At 42.9% G+C, this 22,087-nt stretch overlaps 1 protein-coding gene across 1 annotated transcript in view; it reads right to left on the bottom strand.

Annotated features, from left to right (window-relative positions):
* LOC113032769 (dolichyl-diphosphooligosaccharide--protein glycosyltransferase subunit STT3B-like) overlaps nt 1-22,087 on the bottom strand; it is a 75,891-nt gene that overhangs the window by 17,903 nt on the left and 35,901 nt on the right. Inside the window, exons 2-7 of the mRNA XM_026185860.2 lie at nt 13,466-13,574; nt 12,230-12,517; nt 9,504-9,569; nt 7,418-7,517; nt 1,845-1,943; nt 1,274-1,420 (exon numbers count right to left, since the gene is read on the bottom strand). Of these exons, the coding sequence (XP_026041645.1) occupies nt 1,274-1,420; nt 1,845-1,943; nt 7,418-7,517; nt 9,504-9,569; nt 12,230-12,517; nt 13,466-13,574 (809 nt within the window). The remainder of the gene's footprint in view (nt 1-1,273; nt 1,421-1,844; nt 1,944-7,417; nt 7,518-9,503; nt 9,570-12,229; nt 12,518-13,465; nt 13,575-22,087) is intronic.

Genomic DNA, 22,087 nt, shown 5'->3' with positions numbered 1-22,087 from the left:
TGCTCAGTCGTTCTTGTGTCGTTCCTCTCACAGCATCATTTTTCCCCTAATAGCGATGGACTGTGTAACAGGACATTACTTCCTTATACCGCTCATGAAAAATCCCAGACTAACGCCATGCTGTTCTGACTTATCATTACCCTTTGGAGATATGTTAAATGCTGCACACACGTGGAACTGAGTGACTAGCCAACTCAAGAATAGCTTCTGTCAAGTCTTAATAACCATGTCTTACCATGAAAACAGAAATATTATGTAATTATAGGATTGTATGTGTAAAAATCCATCCCTTTGTATACAGTCTGCAGTCATAAGGAATACACAACAAGACTGTATTAGGCTGTCACTATGTATTTAAGCGCCTTGAGGCGACTGTTGTTGTGATTTGGCGCTATATAAATAAAATTGAATTGAAAAACTGAATTATGGGAAAATGTGCCAAAGACTGCAGCTGCATGACACATTCTGCCCCTACTCCCAGCACGAACTGCAAAATGTTGTAAAACTGCACAGCATATAAGCATGAGCTTGGGAAAAGCTAGTTAAATCACTTTTGAGCAAAAACCCCAAAGCTTTAAAAGAATTTTACACTGATGAGTCTCTATGTCCAGTTTGTGTCCCAGTGCCCACTGAGACCACCGTCACAGCTCTCTCCAGGCAAAGAGCAAAAATCTGCACATCCAAGTAAAAACCTGCAAGTGCAAGACCAAAAAGAACCAGAAGATTTGGAAATAAAGTGAAACTATTAGTGTTTTGATACTTTACTAAGCAGGAGCCAAATATCGTGCAGATTTTCCGAGATTTTTTGGCCTCTGCATGATCATTTACACAGGAACGTGTATATCCTGACAGCAGAAGGTCCATGTTCACAGGCTGCATTGACACCTGTGAGGACAAACGGTTGAATGGACCATCAGGAATGGGCACCGTTTGGATTTAGACTGTTGTAAAAGTGAACACGTGTCATTAAAGTGGATAGGGCTCTGCCTTCAGACACACATGGTGTTAGTGGAACCTCCATGATCAGTGACACCAGGGCAGCGTTCCCATAGGAAGATACAGTATTTAGACCAGGGTCATCAATGTTATCAAATCTTTCTGGAGTGACTGCATTTCCAAATTGTTAACATAACATAGGATGTTCTCAGCACTAAAAAAAAACAAACTTAGATTAAACTTTACTGCATGTCATTTCTCTGCTTCTCGCCACATATTTATCTATCTTTACTACACATTGTCAAATAAACAACCAGCCTTCTAATAGATAACCAACCTGTGTATGTCAGATAGATGACAGAGAGAAAAACAACTCCAGCAGCCAGAGAGACTCCCAAGAAGAAGAGAGTCTGGAACTCCTGCCTGGTCAGTCTGTCCTTTAGGTACTGCAGGAAGGCGTAGACCTGTAGCAGCACAAACACACCTGCAGAGACAGTGCAAACAAGACTGGGTTTAAGATCTGAAATAAACACAACCAGAAAATATATGCAGAACTGTTTAAAGTCACCAGAAGAGAAGCAAACCGAGAAGTTGTATCTGACAAAGTAAAAATGAAGCTGCAGATAATTACATCTTTTTTTAGAGCACGCAAAGCAAATGCTTCCATGGAAATGAGCAAACATCATAGGCAAGACGTGCATTCAATCTACACTTCAGCCTTCACAGTAGAAATCTAGCTTTTAGCATACTGTGCAGTGTTTGACAAAGCATGAGAGTAGTGCAGATTTTTTTTGCAAGTATAAAAATGATTCTGCTGAATGTTAGAAAACCTGACTTGCTCCATAGCTTTGCAGTAAACAACTTCCAACAATACTTTCCACCCTTACCCCAGGTGACTGGTTACTGACCTGCTGCAGCCATGTGTTCACTGGTCCTGATTGGCTGAAAGCCCACAAATGGGATTTGCATGGACAGGATGAGGCCGATGATGTAGAAAGTGCTGTAGGCTGCAGGAAGACAACAACCAGTTAAGACCAGATGAGCACAGTCAACTGTGTTACATGTGTTTACTTTCACTCATCAGTCTGAATCTAATCCAGTCAGCACACTGGCCAACTGATGAATAGATTCTATTAACAAGCGCAGCGTGTACATGCAAGTCTATCCGGTTCCTCTGAGCCCCACATTTGCTGACAGAATCCTTCACTGTACTGATCATACAATAATTTTAGTTTATTTTAACTCAGTTCCACAAATTCCATGCAGCTGCACAAAACACTCATTACAGCACTGCAAACCACCACAGCTGAAAACAAACCGCTATTAATCAAACCGCATCCCCTTTTTTATTTTTCCTCTGAAACTAAACTTGGTATTTGCGACGTCTTTTTATGTGTCATTAAGAATCAGTGCGCTCCGGGCAACTTCCAGTGTAAGAAGTGGGTAAGCAGAGGCTTTCATTTGAGCCGTTCACAATGACAGAATGACCTTTCACTGCAGAAACAACACTGTACAGATCTCACAGATGTAAGTACTTCATCACATGAGGCAGCACACAATTTACATCATACAGAAAACCTGAACTGGACAGAAGGACCTACAACTGGCACATTAATCTTAATTTAAAAAAACGTGTTCCTGTTTAACATGCACAAATGCATCTGTGGCAGCTACTGTGTTTCTAATTACCAGAGACTTGGGGAATGTGTTGGTAATGTGAATAAATGAAACAGAATGTCTGCGATTCAAAGAAAGATGGAGCCTGAGAAGAAATGGCGTTTGTGATTTTAGAAGAGCTGCAAACAAACCCAGAAAGGTCCTTGACGCTGAACACAAGAAAAAGAAAGAAACAAAGAAGGCCTTTTGAGCCTAAATTATGAATGACAGTGTAAGAGCGACTTAAGAGTTCAAATGATTTACACACTTGGGAGTCAGCGGCACAACCAGACAACAGGCTGTAAAATATGTCGACTAAACCTGAAAACCATTTCAAATGAGCGCTCAGGGATCAGACACACTTAAACAGAGCTTCAGGAATAAAAGCCTCCAAACAAGTCCTGCTAGTTAATAAAAAAAATAAAAAATTGCACTACACAGCTAATGAAACAACAGGCTAACACGCAAGCTGAGAATGTGCACTTGCTAGAGCCATCTGACTCATGTTTCTATACTTGTTTCTATATTCTATTTGTACAGCTCCAGATCACAACATCAGTTATTTGGAGGAGCTTAATATTTTAAGGCAGGGGTGTCAAACATAAGGCCCGTGGGCCAGAATCGACTGGTCAAATACTGGCCCACTGAACAGCTTTGACAAATGTTTAGTAGGACAGACCTCCCAACGACCATCCACACCATCTTATATTATGATATCTCAGGAAATAAATGTGCAGTTGAACTTCTTTACACTGGCAGAAAGGAGAGTTTCCCTGGTCGGGCCCATTTAAGATCAAGGTGTGCCCACAATGTAAAAATCCTCACTAACACTGGAGAACAACAAGACGATGGGGGTTTGCCTCGTTCTCCTCCAAGCTCGTTTGGTGGCCTGACATCACAGACTACTGCCTCATGTCACGATATTGTAGGCTCTGCAGCTGCACATAATCACCTACAGCCTACTGTGTGGGTGTGTCTTGCTTTCTCTACTGCAGCTTAGGTACACCCCTCGACTGCATTTAATAATTAGGCCAGGGAACACTTGGGGACAGGAGCGCTTCAGAGTGGCTTTGTGGCTGTTAATGCTGCTCTATGGAGCAAAATCTTCATGTTCCTGCTCCAGACACTGTTTGATATTTTTAGAGCCAAATAACCTCAAGTTTGACCTAATCTGCAAAGAAGAGGACAGATCATCCAGGCCTTTATATCTTTGAGGCATACATATTTTAAACCATGTTTACCGTGGCTACACTTGCAGTGAATCCATAAAGGAGATTTCTTGTACCAAACTGACTGAATGGACAGGAAACAAGAATCAATGATGAAAACAGTGATGTCCTGCACAATGTTAGTTTAAGCAGTCGATGTATTTAAATAGAACATTAAGTGAATTGTTGCTGTATGCCAGGAGAAAACATAATGTGGTTGTCACTCTGTAACAATAGTAAGGATTCCAATTTCCACTTGAGCCTCAAAAAAGCACATCTAAGGGATGTGCGGGGTAGGGGTGTGTGGAGGGAGGTGGTTGGGTTCTACACCAATTTGTTCATGAGAAAGGAATCAAACATCAGCCCCCCACTGCTGTCTTCACAAGCTGACATGATTATTATTGCTATTGCACCGAGAGATGTCTCACTCCGACATACATACACTCAGTTTTCTTTTTAATATTCAAGCTGCCTTGACCCAACTGAAGGGAACAAAGAGGAACAGGAAGTTCAAATGTTCAACTATCCAATCAGATATGTACATTTCCTCTCCTCCTCTGGCAGTGCTCTAGAGATCCCCCACGTGTGGGCCCACAAAGCAGACTTTATATTTCTATGTAAAAGCAGTGCAGCTTGTTTGGTCGCTGACTCGATCAATCTCCCACCGTGACTGTCTTTTGATGACGGTAACATTATCATGGACGAGGAAAATGGAAACAAAGACTGCTGATGCCGGCCTGATCTGATTCACCAACTGCTGTGGTAAATTAATGTAAGGAAACACCTTGCTCTAGCCGCGCTGATGCACTGAGCTGAAACATTGATGCGCGTACAGTCTACTGTGATCAAACAGAATTAGACTTGAAATAAATCCTTTGTAAAAATGATATTGTGACATAAATTAGATTCAACACGACGGTGTGTTTTTCAAAGCTGTAGCTGCTGGGAGTGTATTGCATCACACTGAGAAGGGCTTTTATGATTCTGATGCTGATTAAAAGCGAACAGATTAAGTTTAGCAGAGACAGACTTGGAGCAGGGCTCCGTGTTTGATAATAGCTGTACCTAATGACCTTATAAGTCACATAAAGTGGAAATACAGAACTACACTAATATGTATATAAAGCACATGCTTTCTGTTCTGATAGGTGGAGCTGCTTTCACTGATAAACTGTTGGGAACCTTACATAAGAAAATATTCAGGCACACATCCATCTCAAAGACATTACTATCACACCACTGTGTATTACTGTAGAGTCTTTACCTTACAGCAGCTTAAGGTGGCTGTTTTGGTGCTTGGTGCAATATAGAGTGTGCTTCCCAGGTATATTAATGGCTGTCACTTTTTATTCTATATTTGCCTGAGTCTTGACTCGTTTATTAGTGAACTACTTAAAGTGTTATTTTGCTCTTATTTTGGAAATTTAGTGGCTGTGTACCAGCGAGCCCCAGCCTTCACGTTGCTGTTGTGTCAGTTCTTCATATCATTTAACCACTTCTCCAGAAAGTCTGTTGTTTTGAAGTTGGGCAAAACTTTCCATAGCCGGGGGAACTGGGGCCGATATGTGTGATATGATCACAATCATATCAGCCGGGCGCTGTGTACCTGGAGTCGAGTTTTTATGACCCATGCATGAACCCATACATTTTTAGACATAAGTTGTAACGGCCGCCATTTTCTTTGTGAGTCTTTATTGCATGGCGTGGCGCGATGTAATGTTTGCGTGTAAGGTTTAGTTTGAGTACCTGACGGCTCTTTTTTGCTTCTCATCCGCAAACTCTCTCCTTACTCTTTCACGTGACTCTTGCGTTGGTGGTAGAAGAGGTTTGTCATGTTTGAGTCTGTGGTGGCGGCCGGTTTGCGGCATAATTTGCATAGTTTTCTGGTCCGTGTCAGACTTCTCATAACCAAACCATGTCCATGCTACAGAGGTAGCCTCTTGCTCCTTCTGTTTGGAGCTACCTGATTCTGCCTCATCTTCAGTGGCCATGCTAGTATTCTCTGTGCCTGCATCCACACGGTGACCATCCAAACAATAAAAAAATATTACCATAAACAGTGTATTTTGCGTCACCATGAAACAAACGATAGCGTATAATGTGAAACGACGGATGTTTTAATTTCGTCATCCGATATATTTCGTCATATTGCACAGCCCTAGGTGGAACTGTATTTCTCCAGCTGGAAGGACGCTATAACCAGACCCTGCATCACATGGAGAAGTGGTCTATCCTACCAAATTCAAGCCCATGCACTCTCTACAGAGGCAGCTGCTTATGTCACAGAGTATATACTCTATTATTTAATTAGATTTTTGACTTTGCGTAAACAAGTTTCTTATTGGTAAAAGTGTATGCCACCACTGTGGCATCTACTTAAATCTCTCTGCATTATTTAACATCAAGCAAAAATAAAGAAATAAAAGATCAATATATGTGATCTATTTCTGACACTTTACCCTTCTCTGATAAAGACGCACACAGTGCGTGCTCTCTAGATGCTGAGCAATATGCCGACTCAAGACGAGCACTGAGTGAGAAGCTGAGTCCGATAGAGAAAAAGAGGAATCTGAGTGGGTTTCTATTCAGCTACAGAGGACGCACTGCTCATAACGAAATTTCAGCTGGATTTCATTACAGCTTTTCTGCTTTGGAAGACAGGAAAGATGAAGCGAGCGGGGTTTGGGGTGTGACAGTGGGCCACAGACTGGACTGCAAATCACTGTACAAGGTATGCATCACAGAACACAGCGAGCTATTACAGCTTTGAACTAACTCAATTACTGTGTTGCTGCAAGCAGAATGTACGGTGCTGGTCTTCAGAGAGAGACAGACGCAGGAGGTGAGGGGAGGAGGATGAAGGAGGTGAGAGACCAAGGGAGGAAAGCGCCATGTTAAATTATTCATTCTGCCAATAATCCTATTGGAGGATGCAAAACCCAACAGTCGCCCCGTCTCATCTCTACTTTTAGCCTTCTCTTTCTATACTTGTCCTGAGTTCAGCCACTAGTCAGTATGGCTTCTCTGATTCCACACTTCACAGCTTTCCCACCAAGTTCCCCTCACCAGTTTGTCTGTGCATATCCACATGTCACTTCCAAACGATCATGAGCTCAGCTACCGAGTTCAATCTGAAACAACGGCACGGTGATGTGGCATCAGAGTCAGAGCACGGCGAGCTCAGGAGTGTGTGACGACGCAAGCTCTTTGAAAGGAAGACCACTTTAATCTTTCCTTTGCCTGCCTGCATTTCCACTTTTAGTCCCGCACTTTTATCCCAGATCCTTTCTGCCCTTCTCTGGGGGACTTGTGTAAACTGAACATCAGTTGCTAGTGGATGGTGTTAATTATTAGTAACTGTGTTTATGCAGCGCAGATATGAAAAAGAAGCACATGGTCTTCTGTGTGGCATCCCCACATGTGCTGGGCCTGAAAGTCTTTTCAAGGAGAGAAAGCAGAGCCTGTGTGTGCATAGCTGCTGAATGCACCCCTACATCTTCTCTTGATTCTGCATAAAGTCAACATCAAATGAGCACAACTGCAAACCCTCAAGTCGTCGCTTCCCACTCTCGAATGAATGTAAATGAGTTTGTGTGTGTGTTTTTGCTGCATCTCACCTATGTAGACTCTCCGACTGAAGCGCTGCATGAGCAGCAGGACGAACACATGAAGAGGAATCAAGTTGATTATGAACACATAACCACCCCAAGCAGAAACCTGTCAAAAAACACATTTAATGAGCCCACTTTAATTAATTCAAAGCTTTCATTAATGGCGGGGTGGAATCATTTGGATTATGCATGCAGAAAGGCCTACCTCCACACATACACAGACTGCTACATGGCTAGCTTATCCCCGCTGAATGTGTACAATGCTTTCGACTGTAGCAGATAATCAGTAGAAGTATAACTGGCCCACGAATCCCTAAAGAGTGACTGTGTTTTCTCTTTTATTCACTTCAATAATGAGACGCTTTGCAATAAGGAGCAGGGTGCAAAGCTGCACAGCCCACCTGTGAGCTGTGAAATCATTATGAGCTTCAGCATTACGACTGGCATTCACATTATGCTGCTGGTACAAACCCCTCAGAAGCACAAACACACAGACACACGTGCACAGAACAGAGATGCACACACACGCAACCCTTTTCAAGCTTTGTTCTGATTCGTCTCAAAGTGTCATGTAGCTGCCAGGCAGCGAGCGGCTGCCAGTGAAGCGGCGTCACAGTTTACGGCACGAGGTGATTCTTCACATTCTGACGTGAATGATGGGCAGGTTAAGGGAACGGTTCTCCCGAGGACATTTTTCATGTCTTCGTCTGATGAAAATGGCTCCCAGTGGTTCGAGTGCAACAAAGTTTGATGGACATCATAACTGCTGCAACAGTTCTGTGAAGGGCACGGCGATGTGCACTGACAGTGATTCAGAGTGACTCTGCGATCCACAAGTTGCTCTCCTTTTCAGTTTAAGGTTCAGGCCCCGTCCTTATCAAGTGTCAGAATCACTCTCTCTAAGGAACTGTGCTCAAACTGAGCCTTGGACTACAAATGCTGAAGTTGGGCTAGAGGCTATTTGCTGAACCCCTTCCAATAATTTTCAGCCAGGGGCAGAACATAACAATGACACCGCTAACTAAAAAAAGATCATTTTATGCGTGTGTGTATTAATAACTATTGTAGGTTACCGCTAAAATTAATAAGCAGCTTAAATCAACTACAAACCAACCATATAACAAACTCGAATACTGCGGAAGACGTCTGGAGAAATTCAGGGCGTGCTAAGGCACCGACTGCCATTCGATGAAACTAGCTAACCAGGTAAGTAACAGGAGCCAATGAAAGCTAAAAGAGTTAACCAGTGGCACCTGCGTTTAACAGAAGTTAAAAGAAGCCATCATAATCTAAGAGTTATCGCCTGCTACCTTTTATAGTCATATTTTAAAGGAGAACCAAAGTGTTTGGCTTACAGCTGGATCATGTGACCCTGAATCATCCCTTAGTTAAGCTGCCGAGGCTGCTGGGGGCTTCCCATGATGCACAGCGGTTTTTCTTCACTCTGCGTTTATACACCACTCTGCATTTAATCATTAGTTGTTATTAATCTGATTCTCTTCCACAGTGCGTCTTTCGTCCCGTCTCCCTCCCTTCACCCCCAACCGGTCGTGGCAGATGGCTGCCCCTCTTTGAGCCTGGTTCTGCCAGGAGCATCTTCAGAGTTTTTTCTTCCCACTGTCGCCAAGTCCTTGCTCATAGGGCATCTTCTATTATTGTCGGGTCTTTATCTTATAATATAAAGTGCCTGCTGCTGTTGTGATTTAGTGCTATATAAATACAATTAAATTTGTAATATCTACGATATTTTCTTTTGCACGGTGAGAAGGCTTCAAGACATCCTGTTTATATACGTCAGAAATGGAAGCACTAAGGCAGCCATGGGACCAGGCCTTTGGTTTAAATTTCCAAACTACTGCACAACAAAAAAGAAAATATTCCTGATTATGCCAAACATTCTCATAAAGCACACACACGGAGGTACGAGGAATAGTAAACAATGACCTTTAACACTTCTGCATTTGCACATTTAGTCCTAACAACATTCATGAATGATTTCCATCCTCCTGCCATATTAGAACACAAGTGTTACCAGCAAAGTGTCACAATTATAACAAAGGATCTGTGTGTGTTTGTGCGTGTGAGTTCTCACCATATAGAAGTAGGAGAGGCAGCATCCGATGGCCCAAAAAACTGATCCAGTCTTCACAGACTTCACCTGCGGTGTACACCAGAGAGCATTAACCACACACACACACACACACACACACACGCGCACACGCACACACACACACGTAAATCAGAGCCTTCCATTAACTAAGCTGTGCTGCTCGCTGTTTCTTCCCTCGATGATTTTGCTCTACTGCTGCTTGCCCAACATGATAGTCTGAATTATTCATCATGTTTGCCTCTTTAATGACCCACACACAAAGCAGACCACCGTGTCCTACAGATCTTTACCTTGCCCACAGCAGGACACAGCAGCTGCTAACGAGGGCCTAACGAGGCTAACGAGCCCTGACTTAACGAAGGCTCAGGTGGGAGCTGTTGCAATTGGCTGCACGGATGATGGAGCCGAACCAATGAGATGTGGTGGATGGAGGAAGAGCAGATACTGAATGAAAGTTGAGGACAAGTGAACAAGTGGGGAAACAAGATGATAAAGGAGAATGAGGAGCATTCACTGGAGACTATTAAGCTATTCTGTATTTCACTTAGAGCAGATCTACTAAGCCCTCAAAAGCCTGTATGTGTACTTAAGTATGTGTGTGATTTATTCATGGTGCAATTATTTCAGACTTGCCTGAATCCAGGAAACAGAAATCAGTTCTTGTTCTAGTATTCCCCATCTTTCCATTCCACCACTTAACAGTGACTTCAGGGCTCTTTAACAGGGATAAAGGGGTCCTCTGAATCTCAATGGTATGCTTGAAATGTCATGGTGATGGTCTTTAGTAAGAATAACATTAGCCCATTTGCCCATGTGGACAAATCGCTGAGGACCAGTGTGAGGAATAATCTGTAGAAGCAGAAAGATGCTTAAGCCCTTCTCATCCTGGGACAGATAACACTGCTGGCTTCATCAGTCTGATAAAGCGATGGCATTGTCACCCACACACGGGTCACATGTCGGTGCCTCAGGGCTTCATTCAGACGTTGCTACAACATTTACAAAACCAGTTCTAATGCATTGAATGCGTTTAGTTTTCTGTTAACTCACACATTGAATTCTTAAATAGCGACCCTGAGTGACAGCTCCCCTGTCCGAAGTCAACACACTGCCATTGGCAATTTAACAACTCCACAAGTCACTGTGGATGAATCCTGCTGCTGCATCACACTGCAGGGGTTTAATAAACTTTAAGTAGCTTGACCTGCCTCTGCCAATAAATAACTTTTATTGACCAACATTGGTGGTGAAAAGCTGAAAAATGAGATCCTCAGACTTTGTCCTGTTTAACATGTCTGTTTTTTTCATGAGCAGCTTTGAGGCTTCCTCTTACTTGGCGTGAGATAAAATCCTGGCAGCGTGAGACTGAAAGCAACCATCTCAGGCCAAAATGTTAACACTTGGCAAGCTCATTTGCTTTTTTCCTATTTTCATTGTTATTTAAGGCTTTCTCCAAAACAATCGTGTCTTTCAGTGAGCTGAGCGAGTCGCAGAAACCCAAGAGAGACGTCCAGGTTTATCTTGCATGCATTTTTAGACTTGTGAGTTTTGAAAGTGATACCATACGTCCATCAGCAGGTGTTGCAACTTGGCAGCCACTGAGATGTTTGAGCAACTATTAAAGTCTAAATGGATGGGCATGGTCACTGAGAAATAAAAACTATATTTACAGAGTCCCCAGAGGAACATAAAAAAAAAAGCCCCAAAATAAGGTTTGAAACATGCACAGTTTCAAAGTATTACCGCTTCATTTTCAGATAACTCCATAGCGGCTAAAGAGGTGGAAAGTCTCCACTGAAAGAAAAGCACTTGTTCTATCAATGAGTGAAGGACCTTCAGTGTAAAAGTACACTGGAACCTGTCTATTAAAAGGGAAACAAGCTAAAAGCACATGACTTCTTGACGTTACCTGGGTGACTGTGTTTGCAGTCTGTTAACCTACATCCACACCAAGCAGACACAGGGCAGCGTTTTTGTGCACCAAATGTTCCCTTGTGTTCACCAGCTAGCTGTTTGTTGGTATAAGGCAGTTAGCATTAGGTTTATCAGAGCTTTATGAAGTGAAAGGTGGAAAAAAAAACCCCGATATCTTTCCTCTCAGGCTGAATGACCCTGCTGGGCCTTTGAATCTCCGTGTCACCTCTCAACCTTACTGTTCCAGCCCATCAACAGCTGCTCCGCACTTGGAAAAACCATGCCATTCACAGCTGTTGTTGGGAGGGCAAAAAAAACGAGGCTTATGATGTTCTTGCGCACATGCCAGAGAAAATATGGTGAACACAGTAACCAGTGTGAATGAGATGAGTGCAGTAACATAGAAACAACATAGAAATGGTTGTCACTCAGCTAGCAGCAATAACAGCTCGAAAACTGGCCCATCTCTTAGTCACCTGCTCCTAGCAACCAGTAGCAACCAACGGATCAGATTTATCACAGAGCAAATACAGCCCCTGCTATGGCATATTTTAATGAGGCATGAATAAAATGGACTTCAGTCAGATCATGAGGCTAGGTCAGTGCTGTGCTGGCTGTTAATTAGTAATCTGGGCAGCAGTACCTCACGTCCTTTGGTTCACTGTTAATCTAAGAATAGTGATTAATGCAGCTTTAAATAAAAGACATGAGTTGTGCTTCAAAGCCTCACACTCTAATTATTCCCTGTATGAGTGATAAGACTATGGCAAGGCTGAAGAAGTATTCAGGCATACCCAGAGGTAGTAGGTGAACTGCAGGGCGAAGATGGCGATCCCTTCATTGTCAAAGGATCCAGCCACGGAGCGGGAGATGTAGCCAGGAACGATGGCAATGAAGCAGGCTGCCAGCAGTCCTGCCCCCTGGTTCCACAGCTCCCTCGTGAGCAGAAAGGTGGAGATGGAGGTCAGGCCGCTGAACACCGGGGCCAGGAACACGCAGACGTCCCGTATGTGGACAGTGATGTGCAGCAGGTTGAGCACATAATGGATCAGTCCTGCTGTGACCATTAGGCCTGGGTACACCTAGAAGGAAGAGGGTTCAAATTTATTCAGAATATCATAAATCTTTATTTCCATTTCACTCAATGTGTTAAAGCCTTATCTAAAAAAACAGCAATATTTATTAAATAATTCATTCAAGCAATGTGGGTGTGCACATAACTCCTCCTGGGACATACAGTGTATAGATTTCATTAATTAATGGGTGCACTGGAACCCTCTGCCTCCCCCTCTCGCCCAGCTGTGATTGTATCGCCTTCTAAAGATCTCACAAGGAAACGACTGCCCAGCCCTAACGCATTGTTTCTACAGACTGCGCGCACACACACACACACACACACACACACACACCACTATAATTGTATAGCTTCAGTAGAACATTTTCTCTTCCCAGTGTCACATTATGCAAAAACACATTCAAGCTGTTATTTTCTCTGATAATGTGAACGCACTGAAGTGCACTCTGGGGAACAGATTAGCCCATAACCCATACAGAGAGATCACACGTAAGTTATAAATATAGAGAAGAGGAGGAGTCAGGCGCTCAGAGATGAGCTGTAATGTAATGACGAGTTAAAAGTGACTCGAGCCAGTCTGTCCTTTAGCGGTTATGAAGACAGATCCACTCTGTGTCGTACAAGCTCTTACCTCCCCGCTTCCCCTCGGAGCCGTTTAGCCATCCAGCAACGCTTTAGTTTGTGTGTGTGTGTGTGTGTGTGTGTGTGTGTGTGTGTGTGTGTGTGTGTGTGTGTGTGTGTGTGTGTGTGTGTGTGTGCGCGCGCGCGCGCTGTTTAAAGTGAGCTGATGATGGAAGATTCATCATGATAAGGTGACTCTTGAGAAATAAGGACAAAGAAAGAGGTGCAGTACAGGCAGAAAGTGCACACAGTGCCTCATAACCTTGAGTCAGGCATCTCTGACTCGCACCACGCACACAAACACACACATGCACAGAAGACACAAAATACTTACCGTGCCCCCAACTATCCTACCCAGAGGATACCAGGCTCTTTCATCAAACCAGTTGAGAAACTCATAGAAGCCATTTGTGGTGAGGTGGTGAGTCGACCTGTAGTTGAACCTGAAACAATCAACCAGAGACAAGATAGTTAGACACAGTCCAGGACCTACGAGAGACAGCAACCGAACAGCTGCTTCTTATAAAAAGCTTTTCTACTCTGCTCAAGTACTTAAAGCTCTTTATACAACATGCGGCATTCACACAAGCACTTTTTTGGACATTTAAGTGCCTTTAACGTTCACACTCTGATGAACGAATTGGAGAGCAAGTTGGATTTCATCATTTCGCCCAAAAGTATTTGACTGGAACAACCAGGGTTTAAACCACCAACCTTATAAATATAACATTTATTTATTGTAAATGCAATTTTAAAAAAACATAATGAATTGATTTAGAGTTGAACTACCATTTAACTACCAAGTCCAAGTGGGGAGTAAACAAATCAACCTACTGACCATCAGCTAGCAAGAATAAGAATGAATACAGACAAAACTACAATTATTGATTCTGCTTATATGTCTAAGGGGGTGAAAGTTTTATGAACTTTAAATATGAATACTGTGTAAAAATAGAAATGCTGCCAACATGACTTTAATGACATTGTTTTACAGGGAAACTGCTGAGCTTGGAAGAATGATTTTGATAACCTGGATGCCTCTCAGTTTCTATCCCTTGCATTTTAACATAACTACCTCCCACTCACTCTCCATGTCATTTTACAATACAAAGCACCTCTTTATCTTTGCCAATTTCTAAACATTTCTCATTATTCCTGACATGAGGTTCAGTTCCAGTCACGACTAGCAGATCACATAATCATCATTACCTTTGAAGCTCTTTGCAACGACTGACAAGATAAACAAGCACAGCACGGCTTCCCGTTAGTCTCCTAAATATATAAACCCTCCCCTGCAGGTCCACGTAGCACTCACTGTGGATGACACTCGCCAGGGGTTCAGTTCAGTCACCTCTGGTTTCATATGACTCCCAATCTGCGTTGATTGGTTTATTTGTAATGATGTAAACAAGTAATTGACCACAGCCAAGAGACACCAGTCTAGACATGTATTCTCAGTACACACGTGTGGACACGTCCAACCCCTGTAACATGTTTTTTTTTTTTTCTGGGGTATCTAAAAAGAAATATAGCAATCTATAAATGGGACCTGTGTTTCTGTTTCATCAGGGAGTTAAATGTTTTATGAGCCACTGGCTTAAAGTATTTACACTGTGCATGTCCTCACTGCGTCTCTGAAAATATCTTCCATGTTTTTGTAAAGCAAATGGAGACCACAACTTTAACCTGAACATGTTTCCAAACCTTATGCAAGTGATTTAAAAACATCATTCGCCACAAGGCAGGTGAAGGCTTAAGGTAAGTAGAGGCTTGGAGAGTGGGCGATATTTAATGCACAGAGTGGATTATTTTTTTTAAATCTACTAAAGAAAAACCTACATTGTTCCTTAGAGGGCACAACTTAGATGTAGGGTTCAGTCTTTTCCTACCATTTCTCAGCATTTCAGGTCTGAGAACGTCCCGACTTGCTCCTACTGCCCAAAACTTTGCAGTATGCTATAACAGACGTCTATGTGTAGGAAAAACTGGCCTTTATTTCAGCATTTAAACAGAGCCAGAACTCAAGAAGTGAGGTCAACAGCTTATTCAGTAATTTTAGCAAAAGTATGGTTGTGTGGCAAAATGCAATGGTCTTTTTCTTCGCCTTTGTGCCATCTCTTCATCAACTTTCTTGATATTCAGCTAGGCAGCTTTTGCGCAGTCTTGCTAACAGGCAGATGCTTTTTTCATTTCCACAAGCAACAGTAGCTGTAGCTCTGTATTCGACCTATTAACAGTGTGTTGCTGAGAAACCATCGGCACAGGACATCATTACATGGAGCTGAGCACTGCATTTTTATCAAAGTCAGGTCAGATCCGTGCCTAGTTTTCCTGCAAACTGCCGGGTGTGACCGTATTTGTATCGGTCCCCAATGGTTTGGCTGCACCGTTAACACTCGTATGCAAAACCAATTACTGCTAATTGAAAGGGTTGTTGGGTAAACTGGCAGAAACTTGCCTCATCCACACCTTCACATACTACTGTGATCTCAGCTGACACCCGTAACAGATGCACAGCTTCATTGCAGTTTTTTCCCTCTCCACTCATGCTCATTTGCTAACATTTTCACTTTTACCTTCTTTTTCTTCCCCAGCCTTCTGCCTGCCTGTTGTTTACAGACAGTGAGACTTTAGAGCAATTCAACTACAGCCCGGTCTATAATTAGATGGTTCAGGTAGACAGAGTGCTGCTATTGTACAAATCCTGCACGCAGCTCTTAGTTTCCAAGCTGAGACTACTCAGCAGTTAGTCTGCTTGTCCCCTGAGCCTCTCCAAAGTATTAGAGTGCTCAATACAAACTGTCCCTCCACGAAAAACAGAACTTGATGGCGGGATTGCAGCATATGGCTTGCTCAGCCCCCTTAGGAATGAGTTCTAGATTGAGGGTACGTGCGCAGGTTTTTATGCTCACTCTTGCAGGCTGATTGGAGAGAAGAAAAAAAGCAATGAGAGAAAAGGAGCCTGTACATACAACAGAAGTCATCCATCGTGTGTCTGCTGCCCTGGTTCCTCCCTGGTCTGAGAAAATTCCTCTAACTTTCCTCTTACCATTACAGTCTGGGAAAGCCAGCAGTATCCTAAAGCTTTTCAGACAGCCAGTGGATGGGCTAAACACTCACCTCCCACACTCAACACTCTGGATGATGGGCTCTCAAAACCATTTCCAGCCAGGATGTCAGATGAAGCAGAATTCTGTCTCACCCGTGGGATATGGGCTCATTAAAACACAGAAAAACTTTTTTTTTACTCCCCAGAAAAGGCACACTAGCCTTTCTAAATTCAGTCAAGGACATGAAACTAACTCCAGCTACTGTACCAAACAAAAGCTGGTGAATGAGTACCTTCTTTATTTTTGAAATCTTTCTATGCTAAAACTCCAGCTTGGTCCCATCCTATTCCAAATAATAACACCAACTAAAACTGGTATCAGAGACTTAAGAGCTCAACACAGATAAGAAAATCTGATCCCAGCCACACAGCACTACAGGCAGTGTGGGCTCTTGAACCCCAGAAGTTCACACTAAATGAGTCAACGGGGACTTTTAAAGTTCTACGGGGAAATGTGTTTTTACACAATTGGGTTTTTTTCCCTGTATATCAAGGTTTTACATATTCAGAGTGTCATTCAGTAAATTATAGAGTGAGTTGTTGGGACTTCAATTTCTTGCTCCATAGCACTGATCAAGGTTTGCACCTTCAAAACTTAAACACTTCAGGGCTCTAAATTAAAGCAAGCAACCACACCGCAGTCTTAAAGGTCAGCCAAGCTGTTTGCATTTATGGGAACTAGACAACATTCTCAATTTTGAACAGGAGTGTAAAAGTAAAGGGGCGATAGGATGATCGAGTGAGCAGCATAAACCCAGCAGTAATTGATTGAGTTTTCTCATTTCCACATATTTCTTCTGTTTTCTTTTATCACCTGAGGTTTTGGGATGTCTGAACAGGCTGATCCTTGCTTAAAACATGCCTCCGTAAAATCTGTACTTCACAAAGTGAACCACAATACTGCAGATAAAGTCCTACTTATGTCAGGCCCTTCCCCATGCCTGGAAGATAAAGTAAAAAAGCAAATCTAAGATATATGACAGCACTATTGGCTGACCAAACTCTGCACATTATTCACTCTTTGCTAATAGCTTTGGGGTGGGGTATACAGAGAATATATTCAGATGCCCATTTGTTCAAATCCACTGACAAAAACCAATGAGCTGTTTACTTCGCTGTTTTTCCACTTAAAGATATTACTCAAGTGGTATATGTATGAGAGATCCAGTACAACATCGAGCCTCAAATCCAGCACTACGCTTCCATTAGCAGCAGCCTTCTGGGTTAAATACGAACATCTCTTTTCCAGAGTAGAACAAACACTAATCACTCTCAGCCATTCATCATCAGATAATTAAGAGTTGGCTAGAAAAATTATAGTCTGTAAATAATTCAGAGCCAGCAGAAAGCTTTACTGCACTGAGATAAATCTACTTTACCACAGACAACATGTGGTCTCGCTCGGCCCCCGGGGAGCAAAAACTCAAGCAATGAATGAAAAACTATCGTTGGGACAGATTACCATGACAACACCTTCTGCAGGTCGTCTGGAAATTGCAGCAAAACGCTGTCTGCTTGTAATTTCACAGGAGTACCAAATGCATGGTCTGTACATGTATCCATTTATTAGTACAGTGTCTTAGAGTCTCCATTTGGACATTTTCTTGTCTTTTATAGGGATCCACTGATTGTGAGAGACCTGCCACTCAGTGCTCTGAAACAGTATCGTGGTGGTAGAAGTAAAACTTCCAGGAAGAAATGCCTTTTAAATCCTGCGAAGGGCACTCAGGTCTGATCTGAGAGATGGCTAATAGCTTGTGTTGTAGGCCGCCACCACCTGCTCAACGATCACCTCTGTTCATGTTCACAGTGGACACAAATGGCGTCTAACTGAACATGCACTTCTTGGGAAATTCACCCCCCGTCACTCTCTCAGGACCAACTCCAAGCTGAAAACTCCACGAGGGGTTCAATACCCGTTTTGAGAACTTAAGCAGCCTCTTAGATGAGAGGTGAGATGTAATCAGAAACAAAATAAGTAAGTCCAGCTCTCTTCATCTGAAGCACATGAGACTGACATGACAGATCATCTCCGGTGTGCTCATTGGCGAATGACTTCTGTTTGACAAGCTATTCAAAACAGGCCTTCATAAACCAGTGAGTGATGTCACAGCAGCTACTTCCAAGAGTGGATGCTGATCATTTTTAGCTTCCTTTTCTTTTTGTTCTTGTTTATTTCTCCTTCTGTCGCAGGGAAACGAAGCTCTTCAAGCCTAGATTTTTCAGAATATAGGCAGCACAAATGTGATGTGACAATAGATAAATATTGGCACCGACATCAGTAAATGTCATTTCACTGTCAATATAACAGTATCGATCAGAGCTGATTTCTGCAGCTGAATCAGAGCCATCATTTTAGGGCAGAGTGAAGTCAAATATAGAACTCTGCTTTATTATCTCAAAGAACAAGGCCTTTCTCCTCGTTGTGTGCGCTGAAAATTGGCCTGCTGCATCTTTAAACGCGGCAGGCAGCCAAAGTGCAGCCAAAGCGAGGGCAGCGTCCCCTTCTAATGACCCACGCCGCGAGGTTTTCCAAGGACAGGCGGCGCAGCGGCAGCCTCCACAGGCTGATCCTGCTTCCCGCTGCTTTCAGATGGTGTGTGGGGGAGCTCGACACAGGAGGACTGAAAAACACACAGCTCTGAGGAGATGACAGGAAGTGACATCAAAGAGATGAATGCGCAGCTGTACACTTCAATCTCACACACACACACACAGCAGATGATATACACACATAATAAAAAAAGGCATGCATGCAAAAATATTTACACAAAAAGGTCCCAGAAGGAATAGTGTTGTGGTGTTGACATGCCAAGTTAAGAGTGAAGGATCTGTACAAGGTGCATGAAGGAAACAAAGGCACCAATGTGTGTGTCCTCCATAAAAACATACAATAAACACTCCAAATACTGCATGCTGCCTTGTGTTGCTCTGAACTTGTTATAGTTCAGTTAAACCTTGTTTTGTTTTAACCAACAGCAAAGCAGCACTTAAAAGAGCAGCCTTGTTGTCATGTAAGCCAGCCTGAGTCTAGTTTTCCCGTTGTTTCACTGCTTCTGAATCAACTCGTTTTCAGCAGATGTGACCTGAGTATGTGTTTAAAATTAAGGTTCTGGTGGGACACTCAGCGAATGACACTTTCCAAACCATCTCTGGTTTCTCCAACCTGCACACTTCAGTCCCAGAAAAATGTTCAAATCGGCCACACTAAAGCAAATCCATTTGAGAGCGACAGCAGTACACCCCAAAATCTTATATGTATTCCCAAACCCTCGAGATTTAAATTGACAACAGAAATGAAATGGCTTCTGAAGTGCTGTCATGCATAAAATGCTCGCGGTACAGAGAGGCAGGCAGAGAGGTTTCTCCAGAAGTAACACAGCAGTTTCTACTGGGACTCTCTAATCCTTCACTTTGACTCTGCTTTAATCCAAATAAAGACACCATGCTTTCCTCTTTCCACCAAGTCTTAAAAATCAGCTTACTACACAGAGCAGGAAGTGACTGGTCTAGTTAGAGACGGGGAAATTTACTGAAAAACAACTTCTAAAGTTCAAAACACAGGAAATGAGTATTCATGTCTGTAACTGCAATCGTTCAAATGATTCCATATTACAGTGACTGATGTTATTACAGTGTTACGGCTCCAAGACCATCATGTGTGCGTTGCAGGAGTTGTTTGGCTGCACACTCAAGAGATGACCGGAGATTCAGAACACCTGGCGAGTGTTCTGCCAGGTTATTTAAGACCCCGTCTCTTTAAGCCTTCACAGTGACGGTGTTTGTGCCATGCCAGCATCACTATTTGGGTAGTCTTAGTTTGATTCATTTTGCACCCAGATCATGTCTTGTACGGCTGCCAGCAGATCCACACAGCACGTTACTGATGTAACGGGTTGGAATTTTCTCCATGACCCAGGTCAGATTGACTCCTTTTTGTTTTCAAATATTTATCTATTGCTATTACACGCTGGGGTGTCTTACAGCATGACTATTATGTCATTTCTTCCTTGTCTTCTTCTCTTTTACTGGCAGTTGGCAACCCATTTAATTGTAGCAGGTAGTTGTACTGCCCTCTAGTATAGGAGAATGTAATTGTTCTGCCCGTTATTCACACCAGTCGCTTAGAGTACTAGTCAGGTGGCACCAGATAATCTTCCACGGCACACCTGAGTGGTTGGGGAACACTGAGCTATGCCAACTTTTGTGTACAGCCTGTATGAAACACTTGACCTACACTAGTCTGCTAATGTTACTCTAACTGCTGGTAGAGTCGACTCATGCTGCAAAGTAAAGTGCGATTTCATTTTCCACTTTTTCCCAAAAACATATTTTAAAAGATTCGAGATATTTTTCCTTGAAAACTTGTTAATAATAAAGCCACCCTCAAAACTCTTTAGACTAACAGGGAGACAGTGAAGTGTCACAGTAAATGCACTGGATTTGACATAAAAAGCTTTAAAGCCCACAACAGCAGGTGATTTGCTAAACTAACAATGACTAAGTTAACAGACTGTTGCAGTCACTGCTCACACAACACATGCAGGAATGCAAAAGAACCACCAACAGCAGCTTCAGCAGTCAATGAAAACTGAGTAATACCCATCACCAGGTTATCTGCACAGAGCTTCATATCAACCCAAAATATTGACACTTTTCCAAGAGCAAGTCTGGACTCCTGCAAGTTAACTACCAGAACGTGGACACAGGTTGTGAGAATGATCCCTGAAAGGGAGAGGCAGCCACAGTTTCAAAAAAGCTGAAGTGGAGGCTCAGGTCAGAAGGGCAGCGGGAGAAACCATATCAAGCTCCGTACCGTGCTGATGGGTACTCGGCACATGCACTGACATGAGTGGGCAGAGGGTCAGAGGCCCCTGCAGTAAAAAGTATAAGAGCGCATTCTCTCCACCTATCAAGCCCGTGCTTGTGTTTGTGTATGAGGTCAGACTTCTGTGAATGCTTGATGAGATGGGCGCAGCCAACATGAAAGAAATGGAGCTCTGTTCCCTTGCCTCTCCTTATGTTCATAAACTGCAAACAATCCTTTAAATCACTCATCCTCACCAAACTCCACTGGCCCCATTTTAAGTAAAACCTAATTTCACAGTCCATGAAGACAAGACAGAGGTGTGTGTGTGTGTGTGTGTGTGTGTGTGTGTGTGTGTGTGTGTGTGTGTGTGTGTTGGGGGTTTCTTATTCTCTTTTTAAACTGTTGCATTGTTCTGAGTCTTGGCTGAGAAGTGATCTACCAGGGGAGAGGGAGAGGAGGAGAAGATGAGCAGAAACAGGAAACAGGAGGATGGGACATTAGTTCAAATGAATGTAGAGAGGAGCAGGAGGAGTGCGGAGGAAAGATCCGAGCCAGGCAAGAGGGGACGACGAGGGTAGGAGTATGAACAGGCTAACTTTTTTTTTTCCCATCAAATTTTAAATATGCTCCAAATGAACAATTGATAATTCATTCATTACTGATTAATGTGGCAATTATTTTTTCATTTATTTTTGTGAGGAAAATAACAAAAAGAGGCCATCAAGATTACCCACAGCTCAGCATTATAATGAATGTAAATTAATGACCAAAAATGCTGGTAATTAGTTTTCTATTAGCCAAGTCATTCATCAGCACGTTTAAGCCTTAAGAGAGTTTGCATCGTGCAACAGTATTCCAGCCCCTGGAAAAACAGACTTTGAGGCGTTACACTGGCAGGGAGGGATTTATGGTCCCACATGTGCCTGTCCACATACACGATTCCAGTCAGAAGTGAGAGAGGGGTTTTCACCCACCCCAGATGCACTCCAGTGGAGTCCTTCATGATCCTGAATGATGCATGAAAAGCACAGACAGAG

The sequence above is a fragment of the Astatotilapia calliptera genome, chromosome 11 (assembly GCF_964374335.1).
Source record: "Astatotilapia calliptera chromosome 11, fAstCal68.1, whole genome shotgun sequence".
Taxonomy (NCBI): domain Eukaryota; kingdom Metazoa; phylum Chordata; class Actinopteri; order Cichliformes; family Cichlidae; genus Astatotilapia; species Astatotilapia calliptera.
This window is presented reverse-complemented; position numbering and strand designations above follow the sequence as displayed.